The sequence below is a fragment of the Dipteris shenzhenensis genome, chromosome 14, assembly GCF_047967505.1.
Source record: "Dipteris shenzhenensis isolate YYH24624 ecotype China chromosome 14, Dip_SZ_1.0, whole genome shotgun sequence".
Classification (NCBI taxonomy): Eukaryota; Viridiplantae; Streptophyta; class Polypodiopsida; order Gleicheniales; family Dipteridaceae; genus Dipteris; species Dipteris shenzhenensis.
The window spans coordinates 31,603,745-31,622,507 of record NC_141609.1 but is presented as its reverse complement, the minus strand read 5'-3'; the positions used below and the strand labels follow the sequence as shown (position 1 = coordinate 31,622,507).

Sequence of the window (18,763 nt, the reverse complement as noted above, 5' to 3'; positions counted from 1 at the left end):
ACAAATCAAATCATGGTACTAAACACATTTAAGAACTATTAAAAAATTCAAGGTACAAACAAGCTACAATTAACAATTCCCACCCGAGTCAAAACCACCACTACCTGAAGTTATGAGCATGAATGTGCAAGCTATGATAACCCTAGATAATCAAACTCTAACCTAGCAATAAAAGTTGATACTTAGCATCTACACTAAGAATTAAAGTCAAATTCCAAGATTTTTGAGGGATCAAGGATAAAGATCCTTATAGCCAACTCCATAGCTTCCTCCGAGTTTGCACCATCAATGGGTGTACCAAGAAGGACTTCATGAACCATTTCCCTTGCATCACTCGAGAAAAAGAGCTCAAGATAGCTCCAAGTAGTTTTCAATAGACTATTTTCAGGACTGGGGACAAATATGAAGGATGCCTTCTTCTCATAGTTTGGCCAAGAAGTCAATGAGCAAGATGTTTGAATAAAACCCAATATTCTAATATAGAAGAAAATAGAGTTAATGTAGGACTTTATGCTTAGAATGTGAGCACTCATCAATCACCTCATAGCCTCTAAGATCACAAGACAATGAGAATGTGGCTATTGACTGGAACGTTGATGGATCTTCAGATGATGGAGATCTTGAACCCCACCTACCTATGATGATCTACTCAACATAACTATTGCCTTGGAAAAATGCAATGTAGCTAGACCAAATCTAGAAAGGTGCTTTATGGAGCTTAATATCCTAAGAATGGGTGAGATTAGCTTGTTTCAAGTTGTAGTCAAGCTTGATGAGCTCTTTGCACAAGTAGCTTAGGCACAATAGGTGATTCAACGATGATGCAAAGCTTGGTATGACTACCACATTGTCTCCAAGCAAATTGCCAAAGCCTACATGTTGGTTTCTTTCCACAATGCCCAACCTCGGCTCCAAAATTCCAAGCCTCAACATTGGGTGGAATGGACCGCATGCTCAGGTCCCAAGGCAAGTCAATTGACTGGCCATCCATCCTACTAAAATTTTCTACATCAATCTGAGCTACTGTTATTCCGCTTGTGGATGTGTTTTTTTTTTGGCACCCACACAAACACACAACCAACTATGAGGAGCACAATGCCTGTGGCAAGCAACAGGTTTCCTTCCCAAAGGGGGCATCGAGCACATGGGCAAGAGTCGCTCGCGGAGGTGGGCATGAAACGTCCAGTTGCTTGAACTACTACTATTCTGTGCGTAGATGCATTATTTCCCCCCCAGTCGTACACCATATAAACTACCATTGTTCTGCTCGTTGATGCGTTTTTCCCCCCCATAAACAGGGAGAGAGAGAGAGAGAGAGAGAGAGAGAGACGCACACACACACATGCACAACCGATGGCGAGGAGCATCTGCTGGCAGCAAAAGCTGACAGGGATAGGGAGCCAGATAGATTCCTGGAGGTGAGTTGGTGGCTTGTGGATAGTGTGTGTGTGTGTGAAAACGAAGTTGGCCCATTGGTTGATATACTTAGAGGCGGTTAGCTTGTGTACTCTGGATCGTTCCAATTTTATCAAATGCTGATGATGATGCAGCTAGAGCGAGTCTTTTCTTCTTCATCGTCTTCCTTTTTCTCATGCCCTTCTTCCTCCTCTCGAGCTCCATCGCCCTCCCTGCTCCTCCTCCATCCTAGCCATCGCCTCCGATCGCTCCCCCCCCTCACGCATCGCTTCCCAGGTTCCTTTTGCATTCTGCTCTCAGCCTTTTCCACACTTCACTCGTCTATTTCTTTCAACTCTTTTTCGTTCCTCCTCACGCTTCTTCTCATCCTTAGCATTGCATTCCTGTTGCTTAAACTAGTAAATTTTCTTTGAACAGGTATCATGGCTTCGTCAGCCACATCATTGTCAGAGGTTCAAGAAACACGTGACCTTGCGGCTACCACGCCAAATGATCTGCTCATCGTTGGACCTGGCGTTTTGGGAAGACTAATAGCAGAAATGTGGACGAAGGTATCAAACGTCTGTTTGGCCCGGGGGGGGGGGTTTCCACTTTGGTTTGGCCTTATCCTAAAACGATCGCGTAAGTCACTGAAGTTAAGCCCCAGCTGACAGGAATATCGAGGTTGCACTATTGTTGGCCAAACGAACACGACGACTCATCACGAAGAGCTGAGAGCATTAGGAATAAAGCCAGTGGTGAAGGACAGGCCGGCTGAGGCCTGCTTTCCGTATGTCGTGTTTTGCGCTCCCCCTTATGGAAGCGCAGATTATCCTGCCGAATTGAGGTGTTTGGCGTTTGCTCTGTAGAACACCTTGGTTTGGTTAGTCCTTAATTATATCTGAGCGAGCGACAGAGCCCTGGCTCACACAGGAGTATGCTTTGCAGGTCAACTGCAAAACAATGGAATGGAGAGGGTGTTTTTCTGTTCACTTCCAGCAGCGCTGTGTACGATCGTAGTGACAATGGCGATTGTGACGAGGTATTTGTGGCACTTGTTTTCAATTATGTATTATTATGAACCACATCGCTTTTTAGTAGAACGCTTAAATATAATCGGATCAGGTTAATGAATGGGTGAAGCTGCTGGCTAGCTGTACTGCAGTCCATTGCTTTATAGCACATCCAGTTATAGGCTAGCTATGGGAACTAAACAGATACTCTTGATTTTAACGGGGTTTTTGAGACAGGATCAGTTTAGCTTTCTTCTCCTTGATGTATACATAGCTATTTGAAACAGGACAGACTCATGTCTGATGTGCCTCTGCTTGGCTATAGATCAACAACCATCAAAGGTTATATGGCTGTTTGCATCAGGTCCTGCTATGGAAGTGATCTGCATTTGTGGCTGATCCCTCTCTAATCTTGAGCCACTCTTACCTATATTCTGCACTTCAATTGGGCTTACCACTTAGAAATAGAAACCTAAGTGCTTGAACCTCTGACGCAGCAAACACTTATAGTCACACTCACAAACTGAAACCAGAGAGGAAAAAGAGAACTCAGTCTCTTTTCATCAACAGATGTGGGAAAAACTGCTCACAAAAGAGCACTTCCAGCCAAAGGTGTTGGGCAAAACAACAATCAGAGATGATTGCAATACTGAGACGTCAGAGACAGCAAAGCTGTACACACTCCTCAGTCCTTGCTGCGTGCTGGAAACGCTTCAGTGTTGCTGTGTGCCAGGAATGGGTGCCTATTTATAGGAAATGAGGAGGGCTGAACCCTGCAAGAAATCGCTGACTTCGGGTTTTGCAGACACATACAGCAGTCCACCTGACCCGATTGGAGTTCACCTACTGCCAGGCCTATAAATAGGCCCTGCAGTGCAATCTTCATGCTGCCCTACTGCCACGCAGACCTGCTGGCATCGACCAACTGTCCTCAGTACTCAGCTTCAGCCGCCCTCCATTGGTGTCACCACTTCCTTGCAGTCCTCCATCTGGAAAAACTTCAGACTTCTCACAGCAACACTTCTCTTGGGAGATAAAGATATGTGCTCTCTTTGTCTGACTTCTATCCCGGTGAAGTAGTGGATCCTCATTTCGAACTCCTCCATCAATACTCTGGCACAATATTCTCAGGGCTTGTTTCAGGCTATACATAGTTTTCTTCAGTCTGCACACCTGTATACCCGTTCCTGGAACATGAAATCCCTCCGGCTGACACAGACTGTTTGGCTGTGGCTGGAGTTCACCTACTGTCCGGGCATCCACACGCCCGTGGCCATGCTAGCTAGTGCCAGCGCAGGCAGCCAGGTCAACGCCCACGCAGGCGTCTGCACAGCTATTCAGGCAGCCCTGAGCAATCAGCAATCAGCACACAGTCAACGGACAGCCAACGCCACGTCATTGCATGTCAGAAAATGCAGATTTGACTTTTTGGTTAAAAGTCAACGCGTTATTTGCCAACGTTGACTTTTTGCCCGACCTGGTCAGCGTTCGGTGTTGACCAGACAACGAAGGTCAAAGGTCGGCGTTGACCAAGTTGGCCAGGCTGATCTATTAGCCTATAAAATGGCAGCCTTTGGCCCTCATTCTTCATCCACTCCTCAAGCCTTCAAGCCTTCAGAGCAACAGAGTCAGGCCTCCCGCAGCAGACCAGCAGGGTAGCCTCAGCCTCTTCAGGGATCCAATGAGGACTCACCTCCTCTAGGTAGTCTAGTCTTCCAGTTTTGCAGCGAGGGTTTCAGCCCCTTCCTACACTTGTATTCAGCCCTTAGGGCATTCATTATTCAGTTGTATCTATTTTCCTCTTCGGAGGTCCACCACATTCTCTCCCTCTGATTTTCTCACTCAATCACTTTGTGTATTGAGTGCATCATCTTGCAGTTGCAGTTAGTAATGAGCAGCAGTTGCAGTTAGTATTGAGTAGGAGGATAGTCTATCTCCCGCTACATTGGTATTAGAGCTTCAGATTCTTTCCTGAGACAGAGGGTTATCCTCAATTTTTTTTCACTACCCCGGACTAGTGGTAGTACCATATTCCGTTAGCCGCTCCCTCCATTACTTCATCGCATCGGGCCGCCTCCTGTCTTCACCCGTAGGTCTTTACACCTTCCGGCGTGAGGGGAAAGTTCGTTTCCAGAAGTCAGGAAGTTCAGTTCAGACAGGGACAGCCCCATCGTTTATGGTCCAGACAAGATCAACCTACTGACCAGGCCGGGGGGTTTGCCAGCCCATTTGCTGGCCTCTGCTCCCCCGCCTTGCCATGTGGCCCTGCGCCACTGTTTGCCTCCATGTGAGGCCTGTTCCAGCCTGCTGTGCTGGCCCGCCATGTGATTCTAGCAGGCGCCTATGTGCCCTGCATGTCTCGCCTCCTGCCAGGTTACTTTCCAGGCCCCAAAGCGCTGCTGTTCCTGCTGATGTTACTACGCCTTGTCCAGGGCTTGCTGCAGGTCGAGATCCTGCCCTCAACCCTTGCCATCCGGATCGCCTATTACGTGACTGCATCCTGCCATTAAGGCGCCTTGAGCTGCCTCTGCCAGGCCCTTCACTGGCACCTGGGTACCATGCTTTTGTGCTTAGGTTCGCCCCCCCATGCTCTCCTGATATGGGGGCTTACAGATGGGGAGGTGACCATTCCAACACATTCTTCATCCACTCAGGCCTTCAAGCCTTTAGAGCAGCAAAGTCAGGCCTCCCCGCAGCAGACCAGAAGGGTAGCCTCAGCCTCTTCAGGGAGGACTCACCTCCTCTAGGTAGTCTAGTCTTCCAGTTTTGCAGTGAGGGTTTTAGTCCCTTCATACAGTTGTATTCAGCCCTTTGGGCATTCATTGTTTAGTTGTATCTACTACATTCTCTCCCTCTGATTCTCTCACTCACAACCACAGCATCACTTTGTGTATTGAGTGCATCATTTTGCAGTTGCAGTTAGTATTGAGCAGGAGAGAGTGAGGATAGTCTATCTCTCGCTACACCTACTGCCTAGCCTTAAATAGGCCCTGGTAGTGCAATCTTCTTGCTGTCCTGCTGCCCTGCTGCCACGCAGACCTGCTGCAAGTCCGTTGCAAACACAGACTGGGTTTTGCAGATGCAAACTGTTCTGTCGACCCCACCTGACCCGACTTGCTGTACTTGTAGTTCACCAACTTGCCAGGCCTTAAATAGGCCCTGGCAGTGCAGTCTTCTTGCTGCCCTGCTGCCATGGAGACCTGCTGCAAGTCCATTGCAGCCCTGCAATAACTATTGCTGATGTAGATAGTCCTCTGAACAGGTCTAGACTGCTGTGCAAATCCTTGCTTCAGGTAACCCTACCTTGCTTAGTCTCTTGACCCTTGTCCTCCTCATATGGAGGGCCGAGGCTCATAGGTGGTGCAGTGACTTTCTAACACCCCCTCTCAATGACTCAACTGTGGGCCAATACCCATAGGAGGGCCGAGGCTCATAGGTGGTGCAGTGACTTTAACACCCCCCTCTCAATGACTCAACTGTGGGCCCTGGTAGTGCAATCTTCTTGCTGTCCTGCTGCCCTGCTGCCACGCAGACCTGCTGCAAGTCCGTCGCAAACAGAGACTGGGTTTTGCAGATGCAAACTGTTCTGTCGACCCCACCTGACCCGACTTGCTGTACTTGTAGTGCACCAACTTGCCAGGCCTTAAATAGGCCCTGGCAGTGCAGTCTTCTTGCTGCCCTGCTGCCATGGAGACCTGCTGCAAGTCCATTGCAGCCCTGCAATAACTATTGCTGATGTAGATAGTCCTCTGAACAGGTCTAGACTGCTGTGCAAATCCTTGCTTCAGGTAACCCTACCTTGCTTAGTCTCTTGACCCCTGTCCTCCTCATATGGAGGGCCAAGGCTCATAGGTGGTGCAGTGACTTTCTAACACCCCCTCTCAATGACTCAACTGTGGGTATTGGGGCCAATATCCATGCGTCGAATGAGGTGCTCCAGTTGGTCTCTTGGAAGATCCTTTGTGAACACATTTGAGATGTGGTCGAAGGTCAAACAGTATGTTAATTCCATGATCTCGTTGATGATGAGCTCTAGGGTAAAATGGTAATGGACCTCAATGTGCTTCGTCTGTGCATGCTACACTGGGTTCTTGGCAATGCCTATGCAACTTTGATTGTCGCACATGATCACCGTTTGCATTCTCTTGAAGAGCATCCATATCCTTCAAACCCATTTGAGCCAAATCTTGTCTGCCATTGATTTTCTTCAAATACCATCGTGGAAGTTGCTTCTTGTTTGGTAGAGTCTTCTTTGGTGGTTCTGGTGCTTCTAACTCCTCTGACCGTACCTCCTTCTCCTTCTGCTTGGTAGCCAATCTGGGTGTTAGTGGGGGTGTCTCTAGAGCTTTATGTGATACCACCTCTGGTTGGGGCTCCATCTCCTCAAAGACAACATTGTGGCTTATGACGATCTGCTTCTTGTCTGGGTTGAAGGGTCCATAGACTTTTGAATCCTTGCTATGCCTAACAAATTCACTCTTCGTGCTCTTGGAATCTAGCTTCTTTCTTTCATCCTTATGCATTAGAATCAAAAACCTTCAAAGCGTGAAATGACAGGCTTCTTACCATAGTAAGCTTCATGAGGGGTCTTATTTGCAATTGCCTTGGTCTTCGTCTTGTGTAGGATGTGTACGGTTGCATGACCACCTCTTACCATAGTAAAGCTTCATGAGGGGTCTTATTTGCAATTCTTGGTCTTCGTCTTGTGTAGGATGTGTACGGTTGCATGACCACCTCACCCCGGTAAGAACCTTTTGATGGCTCTCCCCCTCATCATTGTCAACCCTATTTTCACAGTTGCACGGTTCTTTATGTCCGCAACCCCGTTGTCCTAGGATGTGCGGGCTGGAGTCAGCTGCCCCTTGATCCCATTCTTCTTATAGAAACATCGAAAGATTCTGAAGCAAATTCTGCCCCTCTATCAATGCGGAATCTCTTTACACTTTCCCTGACTCCTTCTCTACCTTGGCTCTCCACTTGAATGAACTTGTCAAAAGCTTGTGACTTCTTAGCTAGGTAGAAACCAAATCATGCGGCTACAATGATCAATGAAAGTCAAAAAATAGTGAGAACATGCGAATGACTGAGTTTCATTGGTCCACATATCTTGGAGTGAACGAACTCTAGCGGACCTTTGGCCCTTGATGCGGCCTTCCTTTGGAATGGTTCTCGGTGTTGCTTTCTCTCCAAGCAAGCCTTGCTTCTTCTTGTATGCATCATCCGGCGTGTCGCCCTTGGGTTTTTCATTGGCCTTACCCTTACTGGTGTTACTGTTGTCTTTTGCTTTTGCCAGAAATGCTTTGCCGTTGTTGCTCTCGTATATTCTCTCCCGAGCTTCCCTGCTTCAAGAAAGGACCCAGCTCTTTGAATGTAAGCGGCCTGGTTCTCTCTCCAGTCACGCTAGTAACGAAGCTTTTGAAACTTCTTGGAAGCATCCGAAGAACCAGTTGTGTGATTTATCTTGAGTCCACTTTGTTGCTAATTGCTGCTAGCGGATCTATCACAACCTTCACCTTCTTGAGATGGTCATGTACGTGATCTTCCTCCATCTTCATTGTGAATAACTTATATTGGAGGGGTAGGGTCCTAGACGTGTTGTTCATATGGTACAAGTATGTTAGGATGGTCCATGCCTCACTAGACATATCAGCATTCTAGATGTGTGAAATGATAGACCCTGTTGTCATCCTTATGATCATTGAAAGGGCTTGGGCGTCTTTGTCCTCCCGCTCTTCAACCTCGTTTGGATTTACAGCCACAATGACCTTTCGTGAAGAATTTTTGGTGTCCTCGGTTATCTTCTAGAGCTTCCTAGCCACGGTGGCTCTGGATCTTGACCTTCCAGATGTCATAGTTTGACACATCAAGCTTCCCCGCCTCTTCGAAGTTTGGAATGGGAGTGGGAGTGGTCGTAGCTTCTGAAATTACATAAAACAAAGAGTAGGTTTTGTTGTAGCAACCAAACAAATGACTCACATCTTTCTTGAATCTGGGTCACCTTCAATCTTGGAGGGACTCCTTCCTCATTGATGGATCTGATATGTTAAAAATAGAGGCCTAATTGCTAGAACCTCTAACGCAGTGGGTAGATCTAGGAAACTCTTCCCAAACACGTATAGATGCTCTCACAAACTGAAACCTCACTCAAAAAGAAAAGAAAGAAAGTTTATTAAAGTCTTCGGAAGACTGAGGGATCTATGAGACTGTGAGAAACCTGATACAAACAAACTATGAGGGTGAAGCTACTAAACGAGCATCCACACCAATTTGTGCTAAGTACTACATAGTCATGTCAGAGTGATCAACTACACATCAGTTTTATCATCAGCATCATCATCGTCGTCATCATCGTCATCCTCATAATCATCATCATCCTCATAATCATCATGATGAGGTCATCGAGGTGGATGAGACAGCGGAAGAGTGTTGTCGGTTGCTTGCGAGCGTGGTCTTGTGTCGTCTCCTGGTCATAGCTTTGCGCCTAACAAGGACTATAGTGACCCCTGTCGGTTGAGCCCGACTTTGAACAACAGAGAGGGGATATTTCCAAGTGTAATATGTGCATCAATCCTTTGTCTGAGCTGTCGTGTCGCTGGCTTTGGATCGCGATCATGTCGAGGCCTCGTAGTATGGGGGTCCACATGCTCTGGCTGGAGGAACTTTGTGATCGAGCTCTGAGAAGGGTCTACCAAGAGGAGGTCTACTCTTTTCTCTGGGATCAAAGTAGACGCTCGCAGTGCCGAACTGCCTCATGGATGAAAGCCACCAAGCATCTCTGGTTTGGATAGGAGAGAAATCGAGACAACACCCCAGAACTGTCCATGAAGAGGCAGTAGAAGCATCCTCGGGTCTCATAGTAAATTGGGCCCCTGAAAATGAAATGCTCCTCCGACTCGACCTCCTTAATGTCACATAATGTGCATATGCGCCTCTCCCGAGGTAGACCCTCTACCCTACCACTCTCAATGTGCAGTCTATGTGAAGAGACTCGAAACTGCCCAATAGAGATCCTCAGTGAGTGGGGTAAGTGGATTTGTGTATATCCTGGTGGGTCAATGAAACCCTCCTCTGTGATATGTAAACAATGATCCCTGTAGAAGCTGAGCTTCATTGGAAGCTCGCTCGGTCCCAACCAGGTCCGGAATGTGTGTAGTTGTAAAAGATCCTCGCAGATGACTTGGTTGACCTCGTGTGACAAGGAGAGAACGGCACGTCAATGCGGGAAATATGGCAGCCCTTGTTGGGGGCCGGATCGTTAAGATATAGAGTGGGCTCATATGAAGTGGCTACACGTTCTCATGCTATTGCAGATGACCCACAGCAAGCCGTTCGTCCCTCACCAGATAATTCAGGCTGAATTTGGGTCATCCCCACTACAGCTGGATGCAGTCTTTCAAGTTATCAGCTACCTATACCAGGTCAAGGGGTACAAGGATTGCACTTCTGGGCGCAGTAGATTACCATGGCTAGCATTGTCCTCTTCTATGGCACTATCAGCAGCAGGTGACTAGAGATGCTGCTATGCACGCACAGAGAGATGGTTTGGGCAACTAGGGCTCCAAATGGATAGACTCCCTCCCTTACAGTATACCGCTGGACGGACCAAGGAGTCAAACAGCAATCCCTTGGTCCGCAGATCCTGAAAGTGTGAGCGGAAGCACTGCCTCTCTAATCTGGCCAATGAAGTGTATCCCCTGCTCAGGCAGGCCTGCATCGCGGGTCTCATAGTGAAGATAGGTCCAGAGAAGATAACCCCAAGGTATGTATATGACGAAAGAATCTCAACAGGCAACCCGTCTGGGAACTGTTCCCGGTGCATAATGGCTCAAGATGTATTGAAGATCATGAGAATATACAGCAGAGAGAAGAGAAAGAGAACTCAGTCTTTATCTGCAGTACCAGCTAAGGTGCTTGGCCAAACAGCAATCAGAGATGATTGCAATGCTGAGATCTCAGAGATAGCAAAGGTCTACACACTCCTCTGTCCACACTGCAAGGCTTCAGCGTTGCTGTGTGGGTGTGCCAGTAATGGGCGCCTATTTATAGGCAGGCAATAAGGAGGGCTGAACCCTGCAAGAAATGGATGGTTCAGTCTGCAAAATACCCTACCGGGTTTTGCAGACACGGACTGCAGTCTGCTGATCCCAACTAACCCGACTTGCTGTGGCAGAGTTCACCTACTGCCGGGCCTACAAATAGGCCCTGGCAGTGAGGTCTTCTTGCTGTCCTGCTGCCTTGCTGCCATCACAGCCCTGCAGTACCTATTACTGATGCAGACAGTCGCATGAACAGGTCCAGACTGCTGCGCAAATCCCTGCTCGAGGTAACCCTACCTTCCCTACTCTCCTGACCCGTGTCCTCCTTATATGGGGGCTCACAGGTGGGTCAATGACTTTTATACCATTACCTTCATCTTTCCATGAGCCCCATAATCTTGTCGAGTCCAAGATTATTCGAAGGGACCGATTCTCCAATCCAGAATTAGAAAATGTGGATGATCTTGAAGAACAATGCCTATGGGTCCTTGCCATATGTGAAGATTGCTGTAGCAGTTGCAAGAGAGGAATATCTTTAGGGGCAGCAGGTACTAGAAGGAGGAAATGGAAGAGAAGGGAAATCATAGAATAGAGGTAGTGTCACAGGGACATGATGGCGAATTGATTAAACTAATTGCCATTGAGTTTGGCCTAGGGGTGCCGGGCTAGGGGCATCAATTAATGTCCAAAGGGTACCTATGATTAAATGTGCAACAAGTGCAATTCTTGGTGCTATTAGCTTGGTTCCATTCACTAGGGTCATGTCTTAAAAAGTGACCCACTAGAGGTTCTATTCACCACTAGAGGTTCTATTCACTAGGGTCATGTCTTAAAAGTGATCCCCTAGAGCCATTAAATTCCCACGTCCACTTTGCCATGTGTCCTGAGTGTGTGCATGCTTGGGCTGTATGCTTGACTTGTGGTGCCTATGTGTCTCATCTGGAAGCACTTGGAGCCCTACCCTATCCTATCCTGCTGTTCTGGGTCTTCATCGCTACCAGGGAGTCTTCTTGGAGTGCGTGCAGATTTGTGGAGCTCTCCCGTTGCTCGCTGAAGGTGTTTTTGATGATTTCTCTGTGACAGATCTTCTCCTGCTGGTGTTTCCTGCTGCTGGCATGCTCCCTAGGCCTGGGCGTCTCCATTCTGGGCCTTTTCTGATGCTTTTCTGGACGTTCTTCACGACAGATTGCCTCCTTTTCACTGTTTGAGGCCATAATCCTGGTTGCCTATCTCCTGGCTCCTGTCTGGTGCTGTGCACACTGAAATCAGAGATTGCTATGGGCTGAAATCCTCAGTTGGGTGGGTGGCTTCATGGCGGTTTGGTTGCTGATTGCTGGTTGACTCTTCTCGCGACTCTTTCTGGTGCTGGAAGGCAATCAGGGACAGCCTCCTTCTGCCAGAGTCTGTTAACTGCTGGTCGACCATCTTTTGGGGCTGTTTCAAGCTGAACAGGCTCCATTTGCTGGCCGTACTCTTATCTTCTTCTTTTGTGTGTACATCTACTACGCTTGCTGAGCTTTGGAAGTTTGCTTGTCCTGCCATTAGCCCGGAAGAGGATTGGGGCACGGGTTGTGCTACTCTCTTCCTAGGGGAGCAGTGGCAAGCCTTGGACTCAGTGATGGCCTTGAATTTGCTTGGCTATTGAAGGGAACCAAGAGGATATTACTAGGTGTTGGTCACTTGCACAGCCACTGCTGGCATTGTACTGGGTTGCACCTGCGGGTGAGTTCAGGAAGGGAGTCCCTTCTAATTGAATTAACCAGTGAATAAATAAATACTGTAAGGGGCGCCAAGTGTTGGGGCAACAGGTGTCACTGTGTATGCTTATTGAGCAGGGGCATTCTAGCCTCCCTTGTTTCTGTGATTCAGTGATGCTATGCTGTGGAATTGTAGGCTATTGTATTTGGCAATGGCAATGGAACTGGTGGTCGTATTTTTGGTGTTGTGAGAAAGTAAAGTAAGATATACTGCCCTTTGTCAGTCAAAGGCCGGTTACAAGTAGTGCACAGTTTGAAGAAGTAGAACTTAAGTAGACGACACACAGAAAAAGTACAATGCTTGGATGTGAATCTTTATATAGTCCTTGTTGTCCCTTTTTGAGATGTAATGCCCCCCCCCGCCCCCCCCCCCCCCCCCCCCTCTAATTCCAATCAACTTGGCTGATATTTGACCTATATTAGAAACATTCCAACTAATTCCAATCAACTTGGCTGATATTTGACCTTTATTAGAACCATTCCTGCGGTAGTTGTACCAACAAGATCTCGTCCTATATCTCTATGCAAGTTTTAGAGTGGCATCTGTAGCGTCGATTGTCTTGGGTGTGTCACTTGTACCAAGACAAAGGAGGGAGAATGTTCGTAAAAGCAGTTGGTTGGCATTTGGACAATTGCTGCAAGTTGATTGAGAAAGTAAATTTGGCTGTACATTTGATTCTCAGGAGACGCCCATTGTTTCTCTTGGCAAGAATCCTCGTACAGATGTTCTTTTAAAAGCAGAAGAGGAGGTACTTCAAGCAGGTGGCACGATTGTGCGATTAGCGGGACTTTACATATCCTTTGATGACTCAGCAAATGGTGCCAGAAACTAGAAAGGTTAAAGAGATTTTTTGTTTGTTTTTGCTGAACTTCAACGTCCATTGTCTACTTAACTCAAGCTGTACACATTGGATCGCGGACCTCATGTGTACTGGGTTAAGAAAGGCATTGTTGATGCTAGACCGGACCACATACTGAATCTCATCCATTATGAGGTTTGAACCCAGGCTCGTGAGACTATGTACTGTGGAAGTTTGAGAGAAGCACGCTTTTGTTATTTTATTCCATCTTAATGATCTGAGCCTACAGGATGCAGCTTCTCTGTGTGTGACTATTTTGAGGAAGGGCTTTCGCAAGCAGGTTTTCATGGGCTGTGATAATCATCCCCTATCCAGGTATGGAAGAACTAGATGGACACTATAGAACATCACATACAAGGATAACATTTTGAATTCACATATATGGTGGCACAATCCTAAACAGGTTCTATTTACAAAACTAAAGGCATTTAAATATTTGGAATTTTTTTGTAGGCAAGAAATCATAGACATTGTTACCAAGAGTGGGAAGCTGAAGGACAAGTTTGAATCCTTCACTGGTAAAGCTCTTTTTTGCTTCAATTTTACTAGATAAAGATATCTAATACTGAGATGAGGGTCATTATGAGGCGCACGGTCCATGCATGGAGTACATCTATTTTCTTTTGATTGTTTACGTGCCAAGTGTTTCGATCCCTGCACATAGGCATTCAGTTGTCAATGCTGCAGAGGTTGTGGAGGACAATTGATGACTTTCGTAGAGTGTTCTTCCAATTGGTGTTCATGAGTTGGCAGACATTTCATGATAGGTACTGATGGCCCTCTCGGAAAAAGGATGAACTGCGACAAGACACGCAGTCAAACTGGATGGCAACCAAAATTCAAAAGTTTTGCTGAGTTCTTTAGTGTTGCAACCTAGAGGCTCAAGAGTTTTGTAAGATTATCCTTCCTTCTGGTGCAGTCGCTGTGTCAGGGAAGAACTCTTCAAGTCAACCTTGTGGGATACAAGCTCCCTCATTATAGAACAAGTTAGCTCCTTGATTATGACAATAGGAATATTAGTATTCTCATTTTTTGTTGTTCTTATTCCTAATGTCCTATTTGTTGGAGTTTTCAGCGGGTGTCTTGAAAGCAACAGGCATTTACAAGAAATTGCCTTTTTTTGTAGCATATTCATAATAACTTAGGGTCTGTATTATGTATGCATGTATTTTCCCACTTACACATGATTGTTGAGCAGAACTTGGATAGAAGGGGAGGTATTTTGAAGCTTTGTCATTGTTTTCTTTTCTAAATGTACACGTCTGTCTGTCTCGTTCTTGGTTTCTTGCTTCCCTGTGGACTCTCACCTATTTTACATGGCTGGGAAAATATAGTTCAGTCATTTTCTTCATCTTTCAAGATTTATATATTTTTTCGTTGGGTGAGAGATGAGCTTTGAATTCTTCTTCAAATATGGAGTATTTATTTTTCCTTCTCTTGTCTCTTGTCGCTTGAAGTGCAATTTTCAGATCAGCGACAAACATCTGATCTTTAGTATGCTAACTTCCTCTCAACTGTTTGTATTCCTTGGTATTACTGTTTGAAAAACACTTTTTTTGAAAACACACACAGACACGTGTACACACATGCAACACCCACCCCTTCTCCTTGAAGAGGCCAGTTCACAAAACCTAACTGAGCTAAATCACTTTCTTGGGTGGTAATTTAAAAGCATCAAGAAAAATCAAAGGTGAGATGAATACAAATTTAAAGATGATGGATATTCATTTTCTCATCCCACTCCTAACGGCCAAGTCTTAGTGTGGGAGATCACAATGTTTTCTAATTTTGATTAGGAACATCTCTTTTTTTTGTTTTTTTAAGGAGATAGGTATCAGCCTTTGTTTGTTTGGTAGACTCTTGAACATGTCATTTGGCCCCTTTTTATATATGGGATCCCTTTCTTGGACTCTTGTTGCTAAGTAAGTAGCTTCAAGTCCTCATGTATTATCAAAAATATATTTTATATTAAGTGATTTCATATGGTTTATATTTTAGAGGCAAGGAGTTTTACATAGTATACGCTTTTTGTCAAATCTTTGGTTTGAAGAGCATTGTCTTAACTTGTTGACTCATTATTTGGTGTAATGGCAGTTAGCTTTATTCATTGCATACTAAAAGATGGATTTGTATAACTTAACAAAATCACCTTGGCCATGGTATGTCACTTACTTGCACTTCACTTTTTTTTTCTCATACAAGAATTCCTGGTGCAATCTTTTTTGCATGAGCTTAGTATAGGGGTGTTAGCATGGCTTGTTGCCCAATTGGATAGTTAGCGTCGTCCATTTTGATACCTACATTAGTGCAAAGCAAAGAACACAAGGCTATCAATGGACCAAGAAAGGTAATATTTTCCATTGGGCTCTCATAACTTGATTAGATATCTAGACATCCATGGGGATCAAGTGTCTACATAATAAGTAAATCTAGGTGAAAGCATGCTTGCTTTGCATGGGTTGAGGGAGTCTTCCAAATGTCCTTGCAATTAAATGGCATGTCACTACAAGTCACTTGGGCTTCATACAACAATCTCCACCATCATTGACTTGATTGTTTATAGAGCGGAGCGGAATCCTCCGTATGTCATGTCCCCTTGGTTGGTGCATAGTCGGTGATGGGACGTTGGTGCTCGTCAAGGAGTGTCGTGCGTCTCGGTCTCTTGGACAAGGCTTGACGTAGGACTAGAGCCATCGTGACTCCCGTGGGACGTATCCCAGGTCTAAACAATGACGGGAGGTCCCCCAGAGTGATTTGTGTGTCCCCTCGATGTCTCATTATAAGAAACATTACAAAGAGCTCCACCTTTACAAAAGGTGATTACAACTAATTAATTATGTCAATGGCAATTTATAGTTCAGTTATCAACCTTTGAAACACTTTTAAAATACGAGTTCCAAGGGGTTTTGACAATACATAAGACTCGAGTGTTGCTAAAAGTTCCACAAGATCTAAATGCTGGCCATGTACCATGGAATTTATAGCAGCCAAAGATGTGCATTAGGTCGAGATGGATATGATGTGCACAATAAAAGAAGATGCCTTAGTGGAAGTTAATCTCAGTGATCATGTAGTGTTAAGGATGGTGCACATTTAGTGCAAAATCTTGATCTAAATTTTAAAGAAGAATTCATAGCACTCCTAAAGTCCTCCAAGGATGTATTTTCCTAGAAATAGAGGATAGATCCAAAGTTCTACCAACACCAAATAAACTTGAAGGAGGAAATTGTTATGTTTTGATAGGAGCAACACCCACATGAATCCCAATTATACATTCAGGGTGAAAGAGGAGATTGATAAAACTTCTAAAGTTGCGATTTATTTTTTGGATCACATGGGTGTTCCCAATTGTTCTTGAGCCAAACAAGATGACAAGTTGAGTTTGCATTATTACCCTGAAAGTGCAATGTCGACAGAAAGGCACTCTCCCACAGCCTTTCATGGATGTGGATGTTGTTGCTGTTGGATATATCAACTATGTTTTTTTCAAGTTCTAATTTTTTGATTTTGTGAGGTGTGATTTTCAGGTGATTGTAACTACTCAACAGATGAGCATGCATGCAATGAGGTAGCTATTATAGTGGATGTGCTCAGAGATGGGGAAATGAGAATGTCTTGTGATCAAGGATACAACCAAGTCTAGATGGCATTGATAGATAAAGATAAGATAGCCTTTGTGAACATAATGGTTAGTCTATGCTTCTAATGTCATGGTGTTTGGGTTAAAGAATGCTTTGGTAGACTTTTAGTGAATGGCATAGGAAACCTTTAATGAGTACTTGATCTCTTTCATGTAAGTCTTCATAGATGATTTTAGTGTATTCACGGAGAAGAAGGATCACATGACCAAGTTCTTGACTAAACATTGACGGTCCGATTTGTAGTCCTTTTACTACTTTCAATCCTAGTTCAAATATGCTTGAGGACTATCCCATGTTTTTAAATCTATCATTCAATCTTAATATGATCAATAGTATGGAATGGACTTCTTATCCAACTCACTATATATACTCACGTTGCCAACAATATAAACTTTTTTAGCAAAATTTTGCATATTGGGCAAAGTTTTGGCACCCCAAGGACTTTTGGGTGAAATGGTTGCAAAATTAAAAGCTATCACCAAATATTTGACTAATATAAGATTTTATAACCATTTTTTAACAGCTAGGTTTGCTCTCTTTAGTCAACATAATCCACTTGGGATTCACTAAGAAGACTCTAAACAAAAATTCACTATCTTCCATCCCCTATTGGATCAACTTCAACATTCATAACCTTTATCGATGGTGATAGCTAGGGGCTAGTCCGTGCCAATGCTACTTACATACAATAAAACAAAATTATATGGGTTATAGATAGCATGGTATATTTGGGAAAAAAACAAATTATATGTTGAATGTCATATAATCTAAATGTAAATATAATGCATGCACTTGTGCATGTGCGTGTGCATGGCATGCATCCGTGTGTGTGTGTGCATATGCACATGTGTCTGTGGAGAGAGAGAGAGAGAGAGAGAGAGAGAGAGAGAGAGAGAGAGAGAGACTCTATAATATTCCATGGGAGACTAAAAGGCCTATGAGACTTTTAAAAAACCCAGATATAGGAGGAAAAACTAAATAGTTGATCCAATAAAGTGAGCATACCTACCTACTTAGACCTGCTAATTGATTGAGAGTCTTTAGGTTTTGATTTAAACTCCTTCATGAGAGTCTTTCCTTCATAATAGACAGCCCACTCACCCTCCTCTCTAGATTCATTCACTTTTGCTAACTTGGTGGCCTTTTGTTTCCATTGTTGGGAGGTGAGCTCCTCAGGTAGCCATAGTTGTGTGCCCCACAGAGTTTTGGATTGACAAAAAAGTTGCAACCTACTTTCTCTAGTTAGCAATGTGAGAATAGCGTAGTTCTACGGTGTCCTTTGTATTGCTTCCACTGCCTTTATGTCCCATGTCAACATTGGTGTCATTTTTGTTATTTCTTTGAAATCCATCTCAAATTGGGACCCTTGCCACTCTACTCTAGCATGCCTTCAATGCAAAAAGTTTGTGCTAACTTGTCCCATTCTTGTCCTCCTTGATTGCTAGATCTACATGTTTCTCTAGTTTTGTTCAGAGTTCCTAAGAGATCAAATGATTGAGCAAAAAAATAACATTCAAAGGAGGATCACGTACATATTGTTATCGAGCTTTGATAATGCACCCTAGGTTAGAGCTGCTTCTTCACTTGCATTTCTAATATGGCTAAGCAATTTTACAGTTCTGCCATCTGTTTCTTGAGGTCATTTTCTTGCTAAAGTATCCCAAGCTCCTACTATTTTCTGTGAATGTTGTCTAGTTGAGGCTTGGATTCTTGGGCACAGGCCTAAGTGAAGGACTTGATTTTACCTTTAGTGATTGTGTATTTCTATCAACATAGGTTTTGATAGGTTCCCTTGATAGAAAATAGGACAAAATGAGATTCCATTAGGAAGCCATTTTTCTTGCAAAAAAAACAAAGAAGCCCTTTTTCTAGCAAGAAAACAACCAGTGTGTAGCCACCAGCTTGATATCTTTTCTTTGTGTTTTTGGTCTGGTCAGGCAACCCACACTCATGTCGCAAGAAGCCCCAAATTGAAGGTAGAGTAATCTTAAAAAAATGTGCCTCAAACTAAGCACAGCTTGATGAATTTGGAGGTGTTTGGCTTGTTTATGAGGTCAGTGG

General features: G+C 44.7%; 1 protein-coding gene across 1 annotated transcript; it reads left to right on the top strand.

Moving 5' to 3' along the window:
* Positions 1-1,513: 1,513 nt before the first annotated feature.
* EMB2799 (NAD(P)-binding Rossmann-fold superfamily protein) lies at positions 1,514-14,221 on the top strand. The gene is made up of 9 exons (XM_087384561.1): positions 1,514-1,692; positions 1,834-1,967; positions 2,070-2,242; positions 2,344-2,437; positions 12,885-12,996; positions 13,108-13,196; positions 13,291-13,376; positions 13,515-13,579; positions 13,829-14,221. The coding sequence occupies exons 1-9, from the start codon at positions 1,533-1,535 to the stop codon at positions 13,936-13,938; spliced, it is 1,023 nt and encodes a 340-aa protein (XP_087240687.1). The 5' UTR covers positions 1,514-1,532; the 3' UTR covers positions 13,939-14,221.
* Positions 14,222-18,763: the final 4,542 nt, after the last annotated feature.

What these genes read in the sequence shown, in the direction of transcription:
- EMB2799 (XM_087384561.1), top strand. Translation starts at nt 1,533, where the DNA reads ATGCTGATGATGATGCAGCTAGAGCGAGTCTTTTCTTCTTCATCGTCT. An exon ending in TAGCAGAAATGTGGACGAAG is followed by an intron (nt 1,968 to 2,069) that starts GTATCAAACGTC and finishes CCCAGCTGACAG; the next exon opens with GAATATCGAGGTTGCACTAT. An exon ending in GATTATCCTGCCGAATTGAG is followed by an intron (nt 2,243 to 2,343) that starts GTGTTTGGCGTT and finishes TATGCTTTGCAG; the next exon opens with GTCAACTGCAAAACAATGGA.